At 33.2% G+C, this 21,566-nt stretch overlaps 1 protein-coding gene across 2 annotated transcripts in view; it reads left to right on the forward strand.

The window, feature by feature from the left end:
- The window catches only part of SANBR (SANT and BTB domain regulator of CSR), a 33,821-nt gene that overhangs the window by 8,453 nt on the left and 3,802 nt on the right, over positions 1-21,566 (forward strand). For both annotated transcript variants that reach the window (XM_087823583.1, XM_016214041.2), the window contains exons 5-19: positions 662-900; positions 3,778-3,836; positions 5,291-5,451; positions 8,163-8,249; positions 8,360-8,470; positions 10,177-10,300; positions 12,666-12,818; positions 13,489-13,634; positions 14,690-14,789; positions 15,310-15,342; positions 16,190-16,289; positions 18,919-19,010; positions 20,113-20,141; positions 20,215-20,288; positions 20,744-20,832. In XM_087823583.1, the coding sequence (XP_087679709.1) occupies positions 662-900; positions 3,778-3,836; positions 5,291-5,451; positions 8,163-8,249; positions 8,360-8,470; positions 10,177-10,300; positions 12,666-12,818; positions 13,489-13,634; positions 14,690-14,789; positions 15,310-15,342; positions 16,190-16,289; positions 18,919-19,010; positions 20,113-20,141; positions 20,215-20,288; positions 20,744-20,832 (1,597 nt within the window). The remainder of the gene's footprint in view (positions 1-661; positions 901-3,777; positions 3,837-5,290; positions 5,452-8,162; positions 8,250-8,359; positions 8,471-10,176; positions 10,301-12,665; positions 12,819-13,488; positions 13,635-14,689; positions 14,790-15,309; positions 15,343-16,189; positions 16,290-18,918; positions 19,011-20,112; positions 20,142-20,214; positions 20,289-20,743; positions 20,833-21,566) is intronic.

Here is a 21,566-nt window from a genome sequence, read left to right on the forward strand (position 1 = left end):
TAAATTCAAGGAGTATATAATTTTCGAAGCAATTGTTCTCATGTATTACCTGAACTTATTCTCAAATTATTTTTAAAATATGTAAATAAGCACATTGTAGTCTTAAGAATTCTTTTAACTATATTTACGAATTTATATTTATTGAATGCCTGACAAATTTTCTTGTTGTTAAAAATAAACTAAGTTGCTGTGCTAATTTTTCAGTTCTCTAGTGAATAATTTTAACTGTTTTTTCCTACTTATTACTAGTAAGAAAATTTTAGTATTTAACTTTATCTCCTTCCCAGACCCATAGCCATGTAAAAGTGCTATTTTATACTCATCACAAGAATTAGAATGTATTATTTAATTTTTCTTTGTGAATTGGTATTGTTTTTTAAAAATTTTCTCACTTTTAACTTGAAAATAATACATTTAAGCCCTATAAATTACGAGTTCCATAGTAAAAATATTTTTGTTTTATTAAGTTAGTAGTTTAACTAAAATTATTCATAATCTCAGGTATGGATCAGATTAGCAAGACACTTAAATCCTGTAAAACTAATTTGTAGTCAAACCTTCAAAAACATCTTGTTCTCATACTTCCAATAAATGTTAATATTCTTGGTTCCTCTTCTAAAACCCTAACAATTTCATTTCTGTGAAACATTTTTTTTTGCAGGCCAAACATGGTGATCCATGTATGTGATGAAGCAAAAAGCTTGAAAGAAGATTTTATTTGTCCACGAGATCTTTTGATATCAGAAATGAAGTATTTTGCTGAATATTTATCTATGGATGCCCAGCGCTGGGAAGAGGTGGACATTTCAGTTCACTGTGACGTTCAGATTTTCAACTGGTTGATAAAATATGTTAAAAGAAACACTAAGGAGAATAAAGATTGTGAGATGCCCACTTTAGGTAAAGAACAATTTATTACTTATTTAGTAGTTAAATTTGTGTGTCACCTGGTAGTTGCTTCAGGCCAGACATGAAATGTGGATAATTGCTTGAACATTAACATTTATACTCAGATTAGTAATTCCCCTTTAGGAAACAGATACCTCATCTTTTTCAGTAAATTATAATGAATTTATGGCAAATGGACAGGTCTCTAGATCAGCATTTCTCACTGTATGGTACATAGACTACTGGAGTTCTGGAGGATCCTTTTAGGGGATCCACGAGGTCAAGACAGTTTGCATAATAATACCAAGATGTATTTGTCTTGTGTCTTGACATATGTTCAGGTGGTGCAGAAGTAACGGAGGGTAAAACTGGTGCAGTGTCAGCTCACATCAAGGCCAGGGCACCAGACTGTACTCTGGTGGTCTCTGTAATCTTCACCATGTGTTCATAGTAAAAAGGAAAAAAAGAAAAATAATCCAGGTTCACTTAAGAATGTCCTTGATGAAGCAGTAAAAATTACTAATTTCATTAAGTTTTGACTCTCGAACATAACATCTTTGTAACATTCTGTGAGATGACACAGGAAGTGGACTCAGTCACACACCACAGTATGGTGGCTGTCTTGAGGAAAAGTACTGGTGCAGTTTTGTGAGTTGCAAGTTAACCTAGTTGTTTTTTTAAAAATAGAAAACTATTTTTACTTGAAAGAATGACTAACAGACAAATTATGGTTATTCAGACTTAGGTATTTTGCAGATACTGTCTTGAAAATGAATTAAGTGAGCCGGTCAACTAAAGGGAAATAATTGCTAATATTTGTTGCCAATGATAAAATTCAAGCTTTTAAGTGAGAATTAAAGTTTGGAAAACTTGTATGTGCCTTCATGTGCTTGACAGCTTCTTAATATTTAAAGACTTTTCTGATGAGATGTGTGGTCATATTAAAAAATGTGATTTTTTTAATATATTATACAATGAAATGTTTCAACATTGGAGGATCTACATAACTCAATGAACCAATATTTTCCAAATGACTAATGCGTGATGTTAAAAAAATCATACATGGGGTTAAAGGTTCAAAGCGCAAGATCAATCAGTGGCGCTTGAGGTAACAGAATGGAAAAGTTCATTGATGAGATTTCAGATCCCATTGCAGCTAATTTTAAGAAAGTACCATTTGTCAAGTTTTGACGTAACATCGAAGAAGACTACCCACATAGAGAACGTAGAACCAGATATGAGAATCCAGCTGTCTTCTATTAAGTCAGACTGAAGAAATTTGCAAAAAATGTCAGACTGTCATTCTTCCCACTAAATTTTTTTTCATTTTGGAAAATATATTTTTCATAAAAATATGTGAACATGTAATGAGTTTATTCTTTAAAATGAATTAATAAATTTTTTTCTTTTAAAATTTCTAATGTTATAAATACTGATACAACCCATATAGGCTCTTTAGGCATCTAAAGAGCCAGCTGATGCTATTGTTTCAGTAATATTGTTTCAGTTTTTAAGATTGAAAAGGAATCTTGAGAGTAAAAGTTTGAGAACCAGTATTCTATATGATAAGAAAAAGAATTACTAAGTAATCTTTCATTGAGCATAGACTTGTATAGGAAATCTCACGAGTGGTTTAATAAAGTCTTTCTGTGCACTAGAATTGCTGTTTGCAGCAGTACCAAAATATTTCTAGCCTTTTATTAGTAAATGAATCTATACTAACAGTATAAAAGTTTTCTGAGGAAATTTACAATTTATTACATTTTAAGGACCAAATTTAATGGAAAATTTTCTAGTGATCCTTAAATAAAAATTGCAAGATTGCTAAATCAAAAATTTCAGCCAATCAGAGTTCAGAGATTCTAGACCATCCAGATATGATAGGCATGTGTGAAGTAAAAATCAAAATACGTAGAGAGAAAAAACTTTTCTTATTGTTTGATCCAGCATATTTATGTGTATAATAAAGGTAAAAAAAAGTGGTAGTCACTGCAATCTTTGACCTTAAGTCAGTGACTAGAAATGTAAACTTTTATAAACACAGTCCTTATTCTAACCTGGAAAACTACCAAAATGCTTAATTAAATCTCTGATGATTCAGCCATTGGGCCTTCATTGGAATGGATGATATTACAGTTTTCAAAGGAACTTTTTCACCAGTTCCTTCCTCCCTTCATTTTTATTTGAGAACCTTTAATCTAGAGTTGTTATTTAAGGAAAGGTTGGGATTACTTATTTTAATCATTGTCTGTATAGTTCTTTCTTTAGATGGATTGTCTTAGTGCTGTAATGGTAAAAATCAGATTTTTCTTTTTATTAAATATACCTCATAGAAGATGACTTAGGTTTACTGAAACAATAGCATCAGCTGGCATCCCCTTTCCCTGGTTGCCTCAGAAGGCTTACTCAGTCTGCCTTTAGGAAGTAACTAGCACTTCTACAGAAGTAAATTTTATATTATCTTTCAGAATCTTTTTCATTAAGTATGTGTTCATAACAAGCATTGAACTGCTTTTGAAATAACTAATAACAAGGGTTCTCATTAATCATTTAAAATTACTTATCACTGATTTTGTGTGATGAATTATATTCTCCATTTTAATTATCTTTTCTCCTGGTTTAGTTAAGGAGAAGTTTGCATGTGTCATATGTTTAGCTGGAGTCCTTTTACTTGACATAAATCTAACTAATTCTAGGACAAATTTACTGTGCATTTTCTTTATACCCTCAGTTTGAACATTTTCTTCCTTTCACGTATGTAAGCCATAGTAAGTTTATCTTAAAATATTATTAAAGTATCATCCTCTTTTAAGGTGAGAGGAAGCTTGCTTTGAGGCGATTGAGGTACAAATAAAAAGGAGAATTAAAATTTTTGTTGTTGCTTTTTAGAGCCAGGAAATGTCATTTCAATTCTTATTTCTTCAGAGTTTTTGAAAATGGATTCACTGGTAAGTATTAATAAAAGATCTGAGCTCTTCTGTTCACCCAGGCTTGATTTAATCTTTAACTTGATTTTTCCTTCAAGTGATATAAAATTCTAAGGCATCTATCTGAAGTTATTGTTAATTCAAGCGCATGATTCGATTAGAACTACTCATGTTTGAAGGTATTTTGTTCTGTTGTGAAATGGGTTAAGGCTACTGTATAGCATTTATAGGTGATGCCTATAAAGCAAGCAATATATCCTCAAGGAGCAGCTCTCTTTGTATTAGAATTGACTTTACCCTAAAAGGGAGTTTGCTCTAAAACCAAATTAAATAAAAATTAATTGGAATTTTTTTTTTACTATTTAAGTAATTTCTTTAAGCATGTTTTGCTAATTTGTGTCTTTCATTTATAGTTCAGCAAATTAAGAAAAAACACCCAACTATTAAACAATATAATTTTGAATGGGTAAATCAGATGCTGATATCTGTTGTTTAATGAGTAGTTGATGAAACATAAAGCACAGTATATACATATACATATACATATACATATACATATACATATACATATACATATACATATACAGCTTTAACATTAAATACATGTGTTTTTCTTTTTTTCTTTTTATTTAATGAATTTATCATTCAAATGTTTTTATATATTCTTGTGGTTTTACTTTAAATAAATATTTGCTTTTAGTCCCTGATAAGACTACACAGGGCAGAACACTCCTTTGCTATGTTAACAGATGTGAAATTTGTTTATTTGATTGTTTGGGGTTTTACTAGTTCCCTGTATTCTTTCTACTCCTTAGTCCCTCCCCCATTCAGTTGATGGTATTAGTTGCTTCAGGGAAGGATTATAGAAGAAAAAAATCTTTTTAAAGAGTCTTTAACATTTGAGTTTTGAAATCTAAGCCCTAAAGGATAATTTTTCTGCCATAAGCAAAATGTTTTAAACAATACATGATTAGCCAATGCTAGTTTTCCCCAGAACCCAAATCTACCTCAAAAAGTAAATAAATATACTTTAGGTTGGAGAAAGGGGAAAAAAGAGCAAGCACAACACGACTGAGAAAACCCTGAAGTGACTGAAATTATGTTTTTGCTACTCAGAGAAATGGGAACTTAAAATTGTAACTAAGTTCAGTGATAGGAAGTCACATATCCTGTACACTTGAGTTTGTAGACTAAGATTTATACCTGCCACAACCATGAAAGATGCTCATTGCAGTATTGTTTGAAACATTTTAACAAGGTTGAAAATGATTATTCTAGCTATGTTTATATGTTTATACACATTTGACCTGCTGGACCACTTTGGAACAGTGTAGATAACCCAAATAGACAAAACCCAAATAGTACCTAGCAGTACATGGATAAGGCTTTTAATGAATTTTATCTTTGAAAGGTATTGATATGACATCCTTTATGCTGCTATTTTCAACATTCATTTTCTATTCTGTGTCTTACAGGTTGATCAATGTATTGAGTATTGCCACAAAAATATGAATGACATAGTAGCTACCCCATGCAACATGAACTGTATTAATGCAAATCTTATTACACGTATAGCTGATTTGTTCACACACAATGAGGTTGATGATTTAAAGGACAAAAAAGATAAATTTAGGAGGTAATTTTTAATTTTAACTCTAGTGTTCCTATTAGAAAAAAATATTTCTATTTCATTTTAGTAAAACATTCTATTTTTAGGTTATATTTAGAAATATATTACCATTTTATTTTAAATGAAGTAAAATATATCCAGAGCCAATTGTTCAAGATAAAAATTAGTAATTAAATCAGTTATTTTGCATAATATACATATTAGTTTACTGTTGCAGTAAATTATATGAGGAATTAGTAAGACTGGCCTTAGTATAAAGGAGAAGAGTGGTAAGAAGTGGGGTCAGCAGCGGTCATGTCACTTAGGGGCTTTTTAGGTCATAGTAAGGAGTGTAAACTTTATTTGGAGTGTGAATAGCAGCAGAGGAGTGGCATGATCTGGTTTGTTAAGAGATCATTTTGGTTGCTATGTGGAGAATAGATTATAAGGATATAAGAAGCAAGGAGACCTACTAGGAAGCTAATGCAGTAGTCTGGTGAGAGACAAAAATGTTGGGAATTGAGTGGAAGCAGTGGAGATGGAAGGAAGTAGATGGAATCAGAGTAAGTTATTAGAAAGATATGACAGATTTTCAAATGTAATGATGTAGGAAGAGTATTCTAGGGTACTTACTAGGCTTTAAAGTTGTACAAGTAAGTGGATGGTAGTGTCATTCACAGAGAGTGGAAAGATTGAGGTGAAGGGAATCAAGAGATGGGTTTGGATCATGTTAAGATTATTTAATATACTTTTAGACATCAGGTAGAATGACAGGTAGATAGTTGGATATACTAGTCTGAAGTTCAGGTCAGAGGTCAGAGCTTAAAGTAGAAATATAAGCATAGATGAGGTTTGAAACCATAGAACTGGATGAGATTTCCTAACAAATTCTCCTTTCTCCCCTGAATTCCAGTGGCACCTTTATTATAAATCAGGTGAATATATATGTGAGGTTTGTTTCTGAATTCTCCATTTTCTGTTGATTTCTTTGTCGATACTTATATCAGTAGCACACTGTCTTAATTGTAGCTTTCTAATATTTTTTTGGTATCTAAATTCTCTAGTTTTTTCTTTCTTTAAGATTGCTGTTTTAGCTATTTTAGGTTCCTTGCATTTCCATATAAATTTTATAATCATTTTTTCTTTCTCTCTCTCTCTCTCTCATACACAGACACACACACCTGTTGGAATAATTTGGGATTAATATTGAGCCTGTAGATTTGTGAAAATTTGACATTTTAATAATATTGAGTCATTCAGTCCATGAACATGGTATACCCATCATTTATGTTAGCCATGTTCTATAGTTTTCAGTTGAGAGATATTTTTCATTTTTTATTAAATTTATTATTGAGTATTAAATTTTGGGGGTGTTGGTGTAAATGCTATTTTTATTTATTTAATTTTCTAATTGTTAGTAAGAGAGTATTGATAAAAACTATCCAAAATTTAGAGGTTCAATAGAGGAGTGACACCAGTGAGGGACCGGAGAAGGAGGAGCCAATGGGTTGAAGGAAAGAAGGTTTCAAACAGGAGGAAGTGATTAAGTGATCAAATGTGTAGAATTCTGTTGCCATGTAGAGTAAGATGAGGAGAGAAATATAACCAGTTAGATTTAGATAAAATTTTTCCAGATGTTTTGCTCTGAACAGTTGCTGAAAAATTTAGCAGTAGCTACTAGGGCTAGGTAGGCTCAATAAAGACTTTTTTTTAAGGAGAGAAATATTAGATTATGTTTATTTGCTGACCAGGATGATTCATTAGAGTGGGAGGAATTGATCATGTAGGTATTGACCCAAGAGTTTAGTCCTTAAGGGAAATGAGACAAAGGAGAATAATTATCCAAGAGCTAAATACTTAAAAATGAGATCAGGATCCTAAATCTGGATCTGGCCTTTAATAGCAGATGTTACATGAGGGAGAATGGAGACAGGATGGTCAACTTGGAATTAATGACAATTGGCTTAATTAGAAGATTTAAATTTCAGTCACATTTTGCATGTTAATAAAGTATTAATATTTATTGAATACTTACTGCTATGTTTGGCACTCTTTTTTTTTTTTTTTTTTTTTAATGTTTTTATACCATTAGGGACTTCTACACTTTTTTTAATATTTGTTTTTATTGATTTTTAGAGAGAGAGAGATAGAAACATTGGCTGCCTCCTGCACACCCCCTACTGGGGATCCAGCCCACAACCTGGGCATATGCCCTGATCAAGAATTGAACTGGGTGACCTCTGGGTGCATGGGACAACGCTCAACCAACTAAGCCACACAGGCCAGGCTCTGGCACTCTTAAACAACATGTCATTTAACCCTCCTAAAAACTTAGGAGTTTGGAATTATTAACCCCATTTTATGGCTGAGAAAACAACAATCAGAGAGGTTAAATTGCCAAAGATCACATACTGAGTTACTGGTAAACTCAGAATTGTTAAATTTCCACAATCTTCAGTCTTGAATATTCTACCAACAAAAGACTAAAAGAGAGGTAGTTATTCATCAGTCTTATTTTTCTTGTGAAAATAGATTGTTGATCAAGCAGTTCCTTTTAGGAGGTGTATTTACTTAGAACACTAAAACTTTATTATAAATTCCCAGAGAATTAATAAATCTAAGGGTTTATTAATCTTATTTGCTACATGTGCAGATATGTCAGCATTTGTTTTCATTACTGTTAAGTAGCTTTAGTAAAGTAGATATAGGAAATTAACTTGTTGGTCATTTGTTAACAGTAAACTGTTTTGTAAGAAAATTGAGAGACTGTTTGATCCTGAGTACTTGAACCCAGATTCTCCAAATAATGCGGCAACGCTGTACAGGTATGGTGACCTGTTTTTCTTTGCTTTGCTATATGATGCAGCTAAATTCTTTAATTTTACTACATTGAAATTTTTCTTCTTGTGTGTTTTTGTATCTTTTTTTGTTATAGATGCTGTTTGTGTATGAAACTTTTAACAAAAGAAACAGAAAGAAGAATTCCTTGCATCCCTGGAAAAATCAATGTGGATCGACATGGAAATATTGTGTACATTCACATAAGGTGTCGTGAAAATAAAATACAGCTTTTCACATGTGAATTACTAGTGTATTTATAGAAGCATTACTACTCCTGTAAGGAAAAGGATATACTTTCTGCATATGATCCAACTTTGATTTAGAAAGATGCTACTTTCAAAACAAAGTTGTTTTAAAGGCTATGTTTTATTAATTGGGTAATTATCAGTATGTTTTCAAGTTTTAAAAGAGTAAAAATGGTTGTGCCAAACCGGCTAGGGCACATCTAATCAATTCTTAATGTGCAGCCTTTGAGAATAATGTTGTAAAGGAATATATATTTACATACAAATTGTTAGTAGTAAATTAAGAGGCAAAAAGAACAGGTTATAAAACAAAACTAGAAACACACTCAAATGTTAACTGTGGTGTTACCTTTGAGTAATAGTATTATGGATGGTTTTCATTTTCTTCATGCTTGTTCTTATTTCTATATTAAAAATGTACACCACTTTTATTAAAGAAAAACTGACAAATGTTAGATTTCATATGTTAAACATTAAAACAGAAGTACAGAAAACACATTTGACCCTAATATGAATAGCACAATCAACTTTAAATGTTTCCTTTTTTCTGTATACAATAATCAGGGAATCTTTGTTAGTTATTATAAGCACCTGGGATTTTCTACTTTTTTGTCTTGAGACTTTACTCATCTTCTAAAATTATGTCCATTCTGCCCTGGCCAGTGTTGCTCAGTTGGTTGGAGCATCATTCCAGACACCAAAAAGTGACAGGTTTGCTTCCTGGTCAGGACACAGACCCAGGTTGTGGGTTCGATCCCTGGTCAGGGCACATGCGGGAGGCAACCACACATTGATGTTTCTCTGTCTTTCTTTCTCCTTCGCTGTCTCTCCCTCCTTCCTCTCTCTAATATCAATTTTGACAAATTATATCCATTCTGATAGCAATAACTTTTATGTATTCTATGTATATTCTGACAGTGGTAACTATGTGAAAAAAATGATACTAACTTTAACATCCATTTTTGTTTTATTCAGAGTATTTTCCAGCAAGTCAGCTGTTGATATTTTTTAAATTGTCTTTAACTTAAAACAGATGTGCCTGTGTAATTTGTAATAACATGATGGCATTTTGTTATTTGTTGAACCAAGGACAAAAATAGCAAAAGTTTGAAAAGATTAAGGGACTTGGAAAAAAATAGGAACTTGAGTTACATATGACTGTAGCAAATAGGGTTTTAAGCCTTTGCTATTTTTAAAGTTGATCTTACTTAACTTAAAAGTGTATATTACCAAGGCCTGATTGTATATTACTCAATTGCTAGAAAATGTCTTGAGAATAATATAAAGAACTGACACATTAATGAAATGTTTAGAATCACCAATAATTAACTTATTATACAATTATGTACAATTAAAATAAAGCAACATATGCCTAAGTCCCAAACGTTAGCCTACTCAAACTGTATTTAAATTATAATCATTTATGTAGCTTAGCAAAATAATTTGGCATTCAACCTTTCATACATTTTCCTGTTGTCTACAGGAAAAGAAAGCATAAGCAGACTCCCAAATGAAATTTTATCTACCATTCATTGTAGTCTATCCCATAGCCATTAGTTGGGGAATATTTTTGGATATAAGCCACAAATTTAAAAACATTTGCTCTAATCAGTTGTTAATATTGCTTGCTTGTAAAATAATGTAACAATTGAGGCTCTTTCCCCAGAGATAAGACTTGGGATGTTCACGAGTATCTGAACAGTCTTTTTGAAGAATTAAAATCTTGGAGAGACGTATATTGGCGCTTGTGGGGAACAGTCAACTGGCTGACTTGTTCGAGATGTTATCAGGTGAGATTTTTAAAAATGCCCTGCTCTGCAAACATTGAGAGCAGGCTCTTTTGATATATGCTGCTTAATTAGCATGTTTGGATGTGTATTGACAATATCTGACATCTTTTTAAGAAATTAGAGGCAAAAACTGGTGCTATTAATAGATAAAATTTCATTTGTAGCATTGCTTACATCTGACTTGATTTCTCTCACTACGTTTCTTCTTCCTCTTTATTTTCATTATTGAAACAATCAATGAATTGCTGAATTTTTAGAAAACCAACAAGCTGCGAGTGACCAAGTATATTTTTTCAGCAGAAAAATAAATACAGAGTCCTTATTGCCTCCAGTTATTTCCAGCCAAATTGTTTCTCTGTTAGCCCATACATTTCTTTAGAAATCCAGAAACACCTTTGCAGATAGGCTGTTATTGATATGTGCCCTCCTTGTTATAACAGCTGTGTTCCCAAAAAGGGTTTGTTTTTAATAAATGAAGTCTGTAATAAAAGCACAAGAAAGTTTGCTATTTGAAAGTACCTATAAGAAATCCTTTTATAGAATAAATAGGTCTTTATAGGTCACAATCATTCCTAATTAGTCTTATTTATAATCCAGAGTGTTCTACATAAAATTGTTTATGACTCCCTAATGTCTCCCTGCCCCCAGCAATTTTCCTCTCTCTCTTGAGTAATGATTTTCAATAGAGGGAAGGAAGAGCTGCTTATTAAAACCTTCAGAGTGAGATTTCTCAAACTGTATAGGTTTATACCCAATGGACTTCCTGTGTTCCTACAATTTAAAAAATTGGATTAATTGAAGTATAATTTATATACAGTAAAATTTACCTTTATATGGTAAAATTAATTCCTTTTATGAGGTTTGACAAACACAGTTATGTAGCTACCACCACAATCAGAACATAAACCACTTCCATCACCCTAAAAATTTCTTGTGCCCCTTTGTAGTCAGTTCCTTCTCCCACCCAAGACTTGGCAACCACTGACCTGTTAAGTGTCTTTATAATTTTGACTTTTCCAGAATGTCATGCAAATAAAATTATACCATATTTAACTTTTTTAGTTCAGTTTTATTTACTTAGAAAAATGGACTTGAAATGTTTATCCATTTGCCAGTGAAGGACTTTGTCGGTGTTTCTAGTTTGGGACTATTATGAAGAAAGCAACTATAAACATTTCCTGTAGACTTTCATGTGAATATAGGTTTTTATTTCTCTTGGGTAATAACCTAGAAGTGGCATTGCTGGATTGCATGGTAAATGTAATCCTATCAGTTTTCCAAAGTCCTGAACTTGCATTCCTCCCAGGTACGGATGAGAGGCCTAGTTGCTCCCCATCTTCACTAGCACTTGATATTGTCAAATTGGTGTAGGTTTTGTTTAAATTTAAGAGGAGTGTAACAGAGTATCATTTATAATCAAGATTATCAGGCTTCTGAAACCTGACTTGTTTAGCTTATCAGAACATAGAAGATTTGAGGGATTTTTGCCCCCTTCCTTATAGCAAATTGAATATTGATTTGATTTATAACACTTAATATTTATTATGGAGAGTTCATAAACTCAAAAACTAGTTTGTATGCTAAATACTTTTGTATATGAGTGTACACCTTATAGCTTTCATCAGTCTCAAAACTTTTTAATTAAAAATCACTTGAAAATCATAACTGGAACTAACAACTAAGAATTCTGAATTATAGACTATCCTTTTTTGCCTTTGTGTTCAAGATTAGTGCTTAAAATTATTAATTTTGTTGTTTTCTTTAATTTTACCAACTTATAAACGTATCTGAAACCTATTACTTTTATAATTAAACCTTGATACATTTCTTTACCAATGATTCAGTTATTCCATAGTTTTCATTAATACTAATGCTAAATATTTACCTTAAAAATATGCCAAGAAATAATCAAGGCAAAATTTTATTTCATTATTTTCATTGAAAACTTTTTATGTGATTGGCTAATTGTAAAATTAGATGTGCATCAAAATCAAATAATCTGAATTTTGAGTAAAGTGTTTTTGTTTTTTCTTTTTAATAACTTTACTGAGGTATAATTTTATGCCATAAAATTCATTCATTTTAAGTATACAATTTAGTAAATTTAGAGTTGCACAACCATCACCACCATCCAGTTTTAGTACATTCCCATCACCCCCAAAAGGTTGCATGTGTCCATTTGCTGCCACTCCCCAGTCTTACCTCCAACCTCAGACAACCACAAATCTACTTTGTGTGTCTAAAGATTTGCCATTTCTGTACATTTTATGTAAAGGGAACATAGAATATGTGGTCTTGAATAAATATTTTTGAGATGTAAATTTCAGTATCGGAATAATTAGCTTTATGCATTTATTTTATTCAGGTTTTTCTCTGTATAGAATTTTCTCATTGTCAGTATCACTCAGAAGCAGTGGTTTACCCTCCTGCCACAGGCTCACCAAGTACTGTGGGCGCTGGGATTTATCCCTGCTGCGACCTAAAGGTTCTTCGCTTTGATCCTACTCGGCTTACAAAGGTAAATGTTGAATGTTGCCTTTTTGGAGTTACAGTGCTCACTAAGACTTTTTATTTAAATCTTTTTCTCTTTTATTGTTTTTAAAGTGTAAAGGCAATACATTCATGAAGGATTGATAGTATTAGTGTTACAACGAGCATCCTTGCACATACATCTTGGAGCAATACATGAGTATTGCTATAGGTTAGAGTCCTTGATCACTAATCCTTTTGAAAAGGTTATATTATTAAATTTCATGGGTGATGAAAGGAACCTAAAGCTCTTTGTGTATTCATACAAAGGAATACTGTGCATTAAAGCAAATGTTGCTTACATGCAATAAATAACATGGTTGAAGCATAAAAATGTAATGTTGAACCAAACAACCAAGGCAAAACTAAATGATAGTATTTAGGGATGCATCTTTAAGTGGTAATGGATAAAAACAGGAAGAAGTAAGTACTATAAAAGTCAGGGTAGAGGTTATCTTTTGGAAGAAGGGTGGCAGGTAAGGGCTCATGGGGACTCCTGGAGTGTTGGAAATACTCCATTTCTTAATGTGGATGGTGGTTACATTAATGCTTTTTCCTGTGTGTGTTTTTTCTTGAGAAAAAGAACTAAAATGGTCATCTTTAAAGGAATGTTCCTGTAATGAACCAACCTCTCCAATTTAGTGTCTCTTGTACAACAGGGTTGTAAAGTGAAAGACCACATGGTTGTTCTTCGTGATCAAGGTGAAGGTGGAGATTTGCTATCTTGTCCGACTGCTAGAATACTGGAGGATCTGCACAAACACAGAGATGTCATTGTTGTGCCTTTTTCTAAAGATACAGTCAGGTGAGGTAGGGTGAGGGCGTGGGTTTGGGGGAGGGATGCTGTATTGCAGCTTTATTCAGCGAGTCCCATCTCAGAATCCTCAATCTCCTGGTGCCTCCCCAAATCACCAGTGTCAGTCCTCAAACAGTTTACAGTATTTCAGAAAGCTTAACTGAAATTATACGTTAGCTTACAATAAGAGCAATCAGCACTTCAAAATATTAGAGGTCCAGAGGAAGAAAAACTAATAAAAGGAGTCCTTGATGATTGAAAGGTTGGGACTTACAATACAATTTTTGAGGCGTGTTTTTTTTTTTTCTTTTCCCAAATTACTTAAGTTCATCTTAAATGCTTGATTGACACAACTGGAAAAATAGTTGATGGTTGAGGTCATCTTTGCATAAATTTGAGCTCCTTGAAGTCATTAATTTCTGAAGTTACTTCCATCATCTTGCAACTACAGCAGGCTGTCAGGTTGAGGGTAGGAGGACCCTTTAATAAAGGCTGTTCTCAAATTAGTACACATTCTAGAAGCCCGTTTCACCACCTGGCAAGTAAGGTGCCTGGAGTGTAACGGTGCTCCCCCTGTATGGAGTATTTTCTGCTAGGAGAATCAGTAGGTGAATTAAGGAATGTAAAAGTTGCCCAGCCAGGAGTGGCTCAGCGGTTGAGCATTGACGTAGGATCCAGAAGATCGTGGTTCAATTCCCGGTCAGGGCACCTGCCAGGGTTGCAGCTTGGGGGCATCCAATCAATGACTCTCATCATTGATGTTTCTATCTCTCTTCCTCTCTCTGAAATCAGTAAAGATTTTTTTTTTTTAAATGTAAAAGTTGTAGTGGCAGGAGGCATCCAATCAATGACTCTCATCATTGATGTTTCTATCTCTCTTCCTCTCTCTGAAATCAATAAAGATTTTTTTTTTTTAAATGTAAAAGTTGTAGTGGCATATCTTATACTCAGAACTGTATTTCTAAAGAACAATTTATAAAACATTTGCAAATAAAAAGATGTCATTCACATTTAAATTCTTAAGAAATGGAACACTTCTCCATAATGTGTCTTTTTCTTCCTAGTGATTCTGGGTTTGGTCCCTGTGAGGAGAAGGGTCTGGACTGTGATGTTTTACTGGAGCCAAATACACCATGGGGCCCCAAAACTGGGGAGCTCAATGCTGTGAGTAGCTTGTTTGACTTGTTATTTATATAAACAATTAATGACATTTAATCTTTGACAGAAACCTGGATAAGTTTAAATCGAAGTGGGGTTTTTTTGGTTTTTTTAAAATATATCTTTATTGATTTCAGAGAGAGGAAAGGAGAGGGAGAGAGATGGAAACATCAATGATGAGAGAATCATTGATCAACTGCCTCCTGCATGCCCCCGACTGGGGATTGAGCCCTCTTCCCGGGAATGTGCCCTGACCGGGAACTGAACCCCGATCGCCTGGATCCTAGGTCAATGCTCAACCTGTGAGCCATACCCCGCCGGGCTAAATTGAAGTTTTAATTTTTAGGTAATAAGTATTTACTGACTACCTGACTATAAGGATAATAGGACATATTCATTGTGCTCAAAGAATTAATAACTAATTGACTTAAATTTGGGGGGAAAAATATAACATGGCCTTCAGGGTTTTTACTGCATGGGTAGATGCAGACTTATTAATCTCTTATTTTTTTGTCTTTTTTTATAGTTTTTATCACTGAAAAACTGGACTTTGCAACTGGTAAGTGAGCAGCTATATTCCACTTTCATGGATCTCTTCCTAAATTAAAGTTTAGTTTAATATGTTATCAGTATCTTATTTTATAGATTTTAGTTAAATGTTTATCATCCTTTTCAGTGTCTACAATTTTGTACTTTACTGAAAATGTCGTCGTTTAAAACAGACACATACTCCATTATCTGGCTGCACAATCCATAAGTATTTAAATGACTTTTTAAATGTTATTTTTATGTCACATTTAGAACAGTAAACAAAGCAACAAATCTATAACTAGAACTTTTCAATTGTTTGGCTGTTTGGTTGGTTATTTGTTTTGTTTTTTTTACCTGTTTGCCGTTACTATGCCATCTGCCATCAGTACTCACAAAAATGGGGTCATAATTGGATCAGTGATGACAGACAGTAGGGTGGATAGATACAGGAAACTGATGCAGATACGTGTAAGTAATCCAGAACCCCACTGACCCAGAGAATGTGCACATGTGCTTGTTTATGAAACTATTTTAATATTGGCAGTTACTGTATTTTAATTTATTCTTAATATCAAGGAACATACATTCAGTTGAGTGATAGTGGTACAATTCAGCAAATACTGAGTATCTATTAGATGCCCATCACTCTGCTAGAATTTGTGAAGGAAATAAAAAAATATCTTATGTAATGCAATCCTAAATATAGAAATTCTTATGTCTGTTTTCTGAATGTTGTGCTAGGCAGGCAGTGGTCATTTTATCAGCTCTTATTTTCATTCGTTGAAAATAAATTTAAATAAATGTGTTTGAAAAAATTCATTAGGGATGTGATAAATACTACATTTTTAATAGGATATGTATTTTTTTTAATTCAGAAGCAACAGTCATTGTTTTCAGAAGAAGAAGAATACACCACCGGATCTGAGGTCACTGAAGATGAGGTTGGAGATGAAGAAGAATTATCCAAGAAACAAAGTACATTGATTTCTGAGTTAAAAGCCATGCCTTACTTTTATGAAGGAGTTGTATTCTGACGACTTTAATGCAAGGGATGAGGAATTGGCTTTTTAAGTCTACAGGGTAGGCTATAACATGGAAGAAAATAAATAAAGGTGGCTCCATCAAGATTTCCTAACGTTGGCACTAACACAGAATCCTCAATAAAATTATAACCAAAGGCAGTGTACTGAGAAATAATCCTCCAAGTTTTTATTTCAAGTGTAACCTAATGGGTTTCTCAAAACGTATGACTCACATCAGTTTACCTGAGATAATTTGAAGTGACACTCAAATGAAACATTGAATAATAGTCATCAAAATGTGTTTAAGAAAATTAAAAACATGATTTTATACAGCTAGAGAGTGAACTTGTGTCAAAAGTTTTCAATTCACTGGTGACAGAAATAGCAGGAAAAAGGTATAATTTACATGTAATAAAATTCACCCTTTTTTCAGTGTACACATTGGTGAATTTTGACACACAGTTGTGTAACCACCACCAAAATCAAGACCTAGAAGTTCACTCCAGAAAGTTACCTCTTACCCCTTTACACTCAGTTCCCTTTCCCCACTCCCAGCCCCAGGCAACCACTGTCCTATGCTTGTTGTCACCATGGTTTACCTTTTCTAACATCTCACGTAAAGTAGAATCATGAGTAGTCTTTTGTGTCTGGCTACTTTCACTTACTGTGATATTTTTGAGACTCATCCATGTTGTATATATCAGTAGTTTGTTCCTTTTCATTGCAGAATAGTATTCTGTTGTATAAATATACCATAATTTGTTTATCCATTTACCATTTCACAGACATTTTGGTTGTTTCCAGTCCTTGGCTCTTATGAATAATGCTGCTGTGAACATTTGTGCATAAGTCTTTGTGAACATATGTTTTCATTTTTCCTGGGTAGATACCTAGGAGTGGAATTGCTGGGTCATCTGGGAAGTGTATGTTTAACTTTATAAGACACTGCCAAACCGTGACCTCCTGGTTCATAGGTCAACCTCAACCATTGACCCACGCCAGCCAGGTTATACTCACATTTTAGATCTCAGGTCTTTTGTGACTTTCTTGCTTCCAAAATTGCCCCTTTATATTTCCAGCTTCTCTGTTGCTTTGAAGCCTTTCCATCTTTACCCTGGAGCCTATAAGGCTGTAATTTTTCTCCCTGAGCTGGGGAGATTGGGAAGTACACTCGGGCAAGAAGGGCACAAACTCACAGTTCTTACTTCTTGCATCTTTCAAATGTAAATATTCAATTTCTGCTTGCTATAGAGTATTTGCCAGTGCCTGCAGATGGTTGTTTGTAATATTTTTGTTCTGTTTTTATCATTGTTTTCTTTGGAAGGAGTTATCCAACCTCTTTACACTGCCATTATCAGATGTCCCACCCTATCGTGTCTTTTTAAAATTAATTTATTTTCCAATTAATTAGTTGGCCCACAATATTTTAGTTTCAGGTGTACAACATAATGATAACATTTATATACCTTATAAAGTGATCACTCTGATAAGTTTAATACTCATCTGACATTATGCATAGTTATTACAATATTATTGACTATATTCCCTATGCTGTACTTTACATCCCCGTGATTATTTTTATAATAATTTTAAATTTTTCAATTACAATTGACATACAATATTATATTAGTTTCAGGTATATAACCCAGTGATTGGACATTATAAAGCAATTTTATATATAGCACTTTGTAATCTTCCAGTTTAACAAAGAGGCACTTGTCAGGGGCTCAGGGCTTGTCAGCAGACAAATAAATCTATCTAGATTATTAATATTGTTTTGTTTTTATTCTAGTATCTTCAAGGTTATCTAATATGTAGTACGTTTTACAGGTTTTTCATCTATGGTAGTGATATAAAGTTTCCCTTTTAAATAGTATAGCAAAAATTGTGAAGATGGTATACAAATAATTGATGTTTGGGAAACAGTGATCCAATGTACAGTATTATCCTTACCTTCAAACACTGTTTTTAGAGAAATGCTTCTCTACTCCTTCTTTTCTGCTCCTCTCCTTTCTCTACTTAACTGTCAGCCAGAATAAATTCAGAATACTGACTGCAGGAGTGTCCCGTCCAGAATATAATTTGTTCCAAATCTGCTGCTTCCCAAGATCACTTCTGTCCTGCCTTCATTTTTACCTTCATAGCCCACCTCCTGCCTGAGCAAAGGACATTTTAAAGATTTTTTTGGGAGTTCTCCCATTCTCAAATTGTATTTTTCAGGGTTATAGTTGTTTTTTAATATAAAAACATTGGAATTAGGAGATGACTTCACTGTCAAATTAGATTAAGATAAATAAATATGTATGGTTTTCCCCAACATTTTTCTATATTTAATTTCATTGAGACTTTGAATTCATTGCCCTCATTTTTCCCCGCAAAGGTCTTCACCAAGTAAAAAGAAGAAAAGTAATTAAAATAAACCTGTTAAGCACTTTCAGTTTGACTTCTCTGTATATTTACTTTTATCCAGAGCTAATTAGTTAGTTTTAAAAAAACAATGGTTTTTAAGGGTTTTTTGTTTGGAGGTAACAAGTGCATTGGAGAAATATATGGGACTTATGACATTGATTTTCTGTTATCAGGGAAGAAGGAGAAGCCAAAGAAGTTCACTAAACAACCCAAAAAGCAGATGTCTTCACCCTGTGGTCAGAAGAAAGAAAAGGCATTGGAGAAGGTAACTCTGAATTATATACTACTATTCTAAAGCTCATATTGAGAAATAAGCAAGCAACATAGCCAGGAGAAATCTGAAAGAAGAGTAGCAAATACCATAATGGAATGCCAGCAGTGTAAAATGAATGAGGTTCTGTAGAGACCAAGATTAAAGATCTCGAGGTTGACAGGTGAAAAAGAAAAGGGTAGAATAGTATGTAGAGTGGCATATTATGTTACCATTTGTGTAGTATAGGTGAAGGAATATATATGAATTTATTGCATATACATAAAATATCTCTGGAAAGCTACATAAGAACTTGATAAGATTGGTTACCTCTAAGGAATGGACCTGAATGTCTGGAGGCAGAGGCTTTTTATTATATGTGCTGTTTGTACCTTTTGAATTTTGAACTAATGTTACTTATTCAAAAAATACATAAATAGACTTTAAAATAAAATAAGATAAATAAACTTTTTAAATTTTTAAATAAATTATGCAGCATTGGGGCAAAAGTAGGTTTACAGTTGTTTGTATGGAAAATAACATAATTAATACCTAGTAATACAAGAATAAACTGTTTAACGTATTCACAACTGTAAATCTAATTTTGCCCCACCCTGTATTTTATGGTCTTTTAAAGTGTCATGAAATAAAGGGGTAAAAAAACAGGTAGGAATAAGAGGACCATAGTAACCACAGTTGGCTAAAAGAGAAACCATGGATTACAAAGATGTGTGAAAGCTGGGGTTGAGAGAAGTTCCACACAATTACATTGGATGTTTGCACATTCATCTTCGTGTTAAGTACTGCAGACACATGAATGGGCAAATTATAAAAGATTGTGTAAACTGGGGCTTCCAGGTCAGACAGAAAAAGCTGGGGTCAAATTCCAGGTTTGTTTCTCTTTGGCCAAGATTCTTAATTTTTACAAACCCGTTCTATCATAGAAATAATAATAACACCTGTCTCACATGGCTGTTGTAAGGCTTAAATGAAATAATACTTGTAATGCCCTTGGTACAGTGTCTTGCACTCAGTAAATGTAAACTTTTATTATTAACTATAGCACTAACCAGTAAATATGTTCTAATTGGGCCTTAATGTTGTCTACTTCTTTTAGTCAACTTCTAGAGATGTGTCTCCTTTCATGTGAGTATTGCTTCTGCATCCAGTCAGATGTTCACTGAAAGCACAGTGCTGACTTTGTTTAACTTTCCACTAGTGTGAGTATGCAGCAGAACAAGTGGGATGTCACAAGGTCCTTGAGATTCAACCAGGATGCGCAAAGAGAAGATGGTGAGTTTTATCGTTTGGGTAATATACAAGTTAGGTACAAAGAGCAATAATAAGAATCGTTTATATTATTAAGTATGCTGAATAGCCTTAAATGTTTCAGCTGAAATAAGGTCCAGAATTAACACATGCCTTAGACATCAACCAGAGTTTCATTATTACAGTAGCTAATGCATTATTTTATGCATGTATGGTTTTGAGGTCTCAGACTGACTTTTGTCCACTACTTTCACTCTAAAGATGACAGAAAATGTTTCAGGCTGATTTACAGTAATCTTAAAAGCTATCCATGTATAAGCCACTTTGCCACTTGTGGCCCAAAATGCTTCAAAAATAAATAGGCCGTAGGTAGTCTGTAAAATATCTTCATAAACACTTGATGATTGCAATCTTTTTTAAGAAATAAAAGTTATAAACCATCATCATAAAACATAAGATTTATTATTTTTTAACTTCAGATCAGCGGCGGATGTCTGAAATTACAGGGCACCTGATAAAGATGAGATTGGGTGATCTAGACCGAGTCAAGGCAAAGGAATCAAAAGAAGTAAGGATTATGTACCAGCGTCCTGTGCTTGCATAGATATGCCTTTCTACTTTATGTTCATCATGAGAAATATAAAGCTGTTTTAGGAAGTCTTTAAAAAGAATAAATATTTTTATATTCTGGACCAGTTAGCCAATTCACTCACATAAAAGTTTCCCACTGTCTCTTATTATTCATGGTTCATAGGTCCTCTGTAACACACTTAACCAAGTACATTGTCACTGAAAGTGGGATGTCACAGCTGGAGTAGGTTAACTATCCAGAGGGTGGCTTTCAAGAAGTTGCTGATGTGGTCAACCCTGCATGCCGGGTGGTTATCTCTAAAATAAGATATTATCTTGCTGAAAATGATGACTACAGACACCTAGAATTACATATTAGTCATAACATTATGTATTATCATAGTATTGTTATTATTTAGTTATAATAACTCTTGCCCCTATTTTTGCATTAAAAAATTTACCTCCCTATAACACTTCAAAAAGAAGACATAGGAAAAAATCTTTGTGACCTGGGTTAGGCAAATAAATGTATCTTAGCTGCAATACCAAAAACATGATCCATAACAGAAAAAAAATTGGCAAATTAGACTTCATCAAAATTTAGTTCTTTTTGAAAGACACTGTTAAGAAAATGAAAAGACAAGTCATAAGCTACGAGGAAATATGTGTAAGATACTTATCTGGTAAAGGATTTGTATCCAGAATGTATAAAGAAGTCTTAAAACTCAAAAA

Source organism: Miniopterus natalensis, chromosome 13, assembly GCF_054644295.1.
Source record: "Miniopterus natalensis isolate mMinNat1 chromosome 13, mMinNat1.hap1, whole genome shotgun sequence".
Taxonomy (NCBI): Eukaryota; Metazoa; Chordata; class Mammalia; order Chiroptera; family Miniopteridae; genus Miniopterus; species Miniopterus natalensis.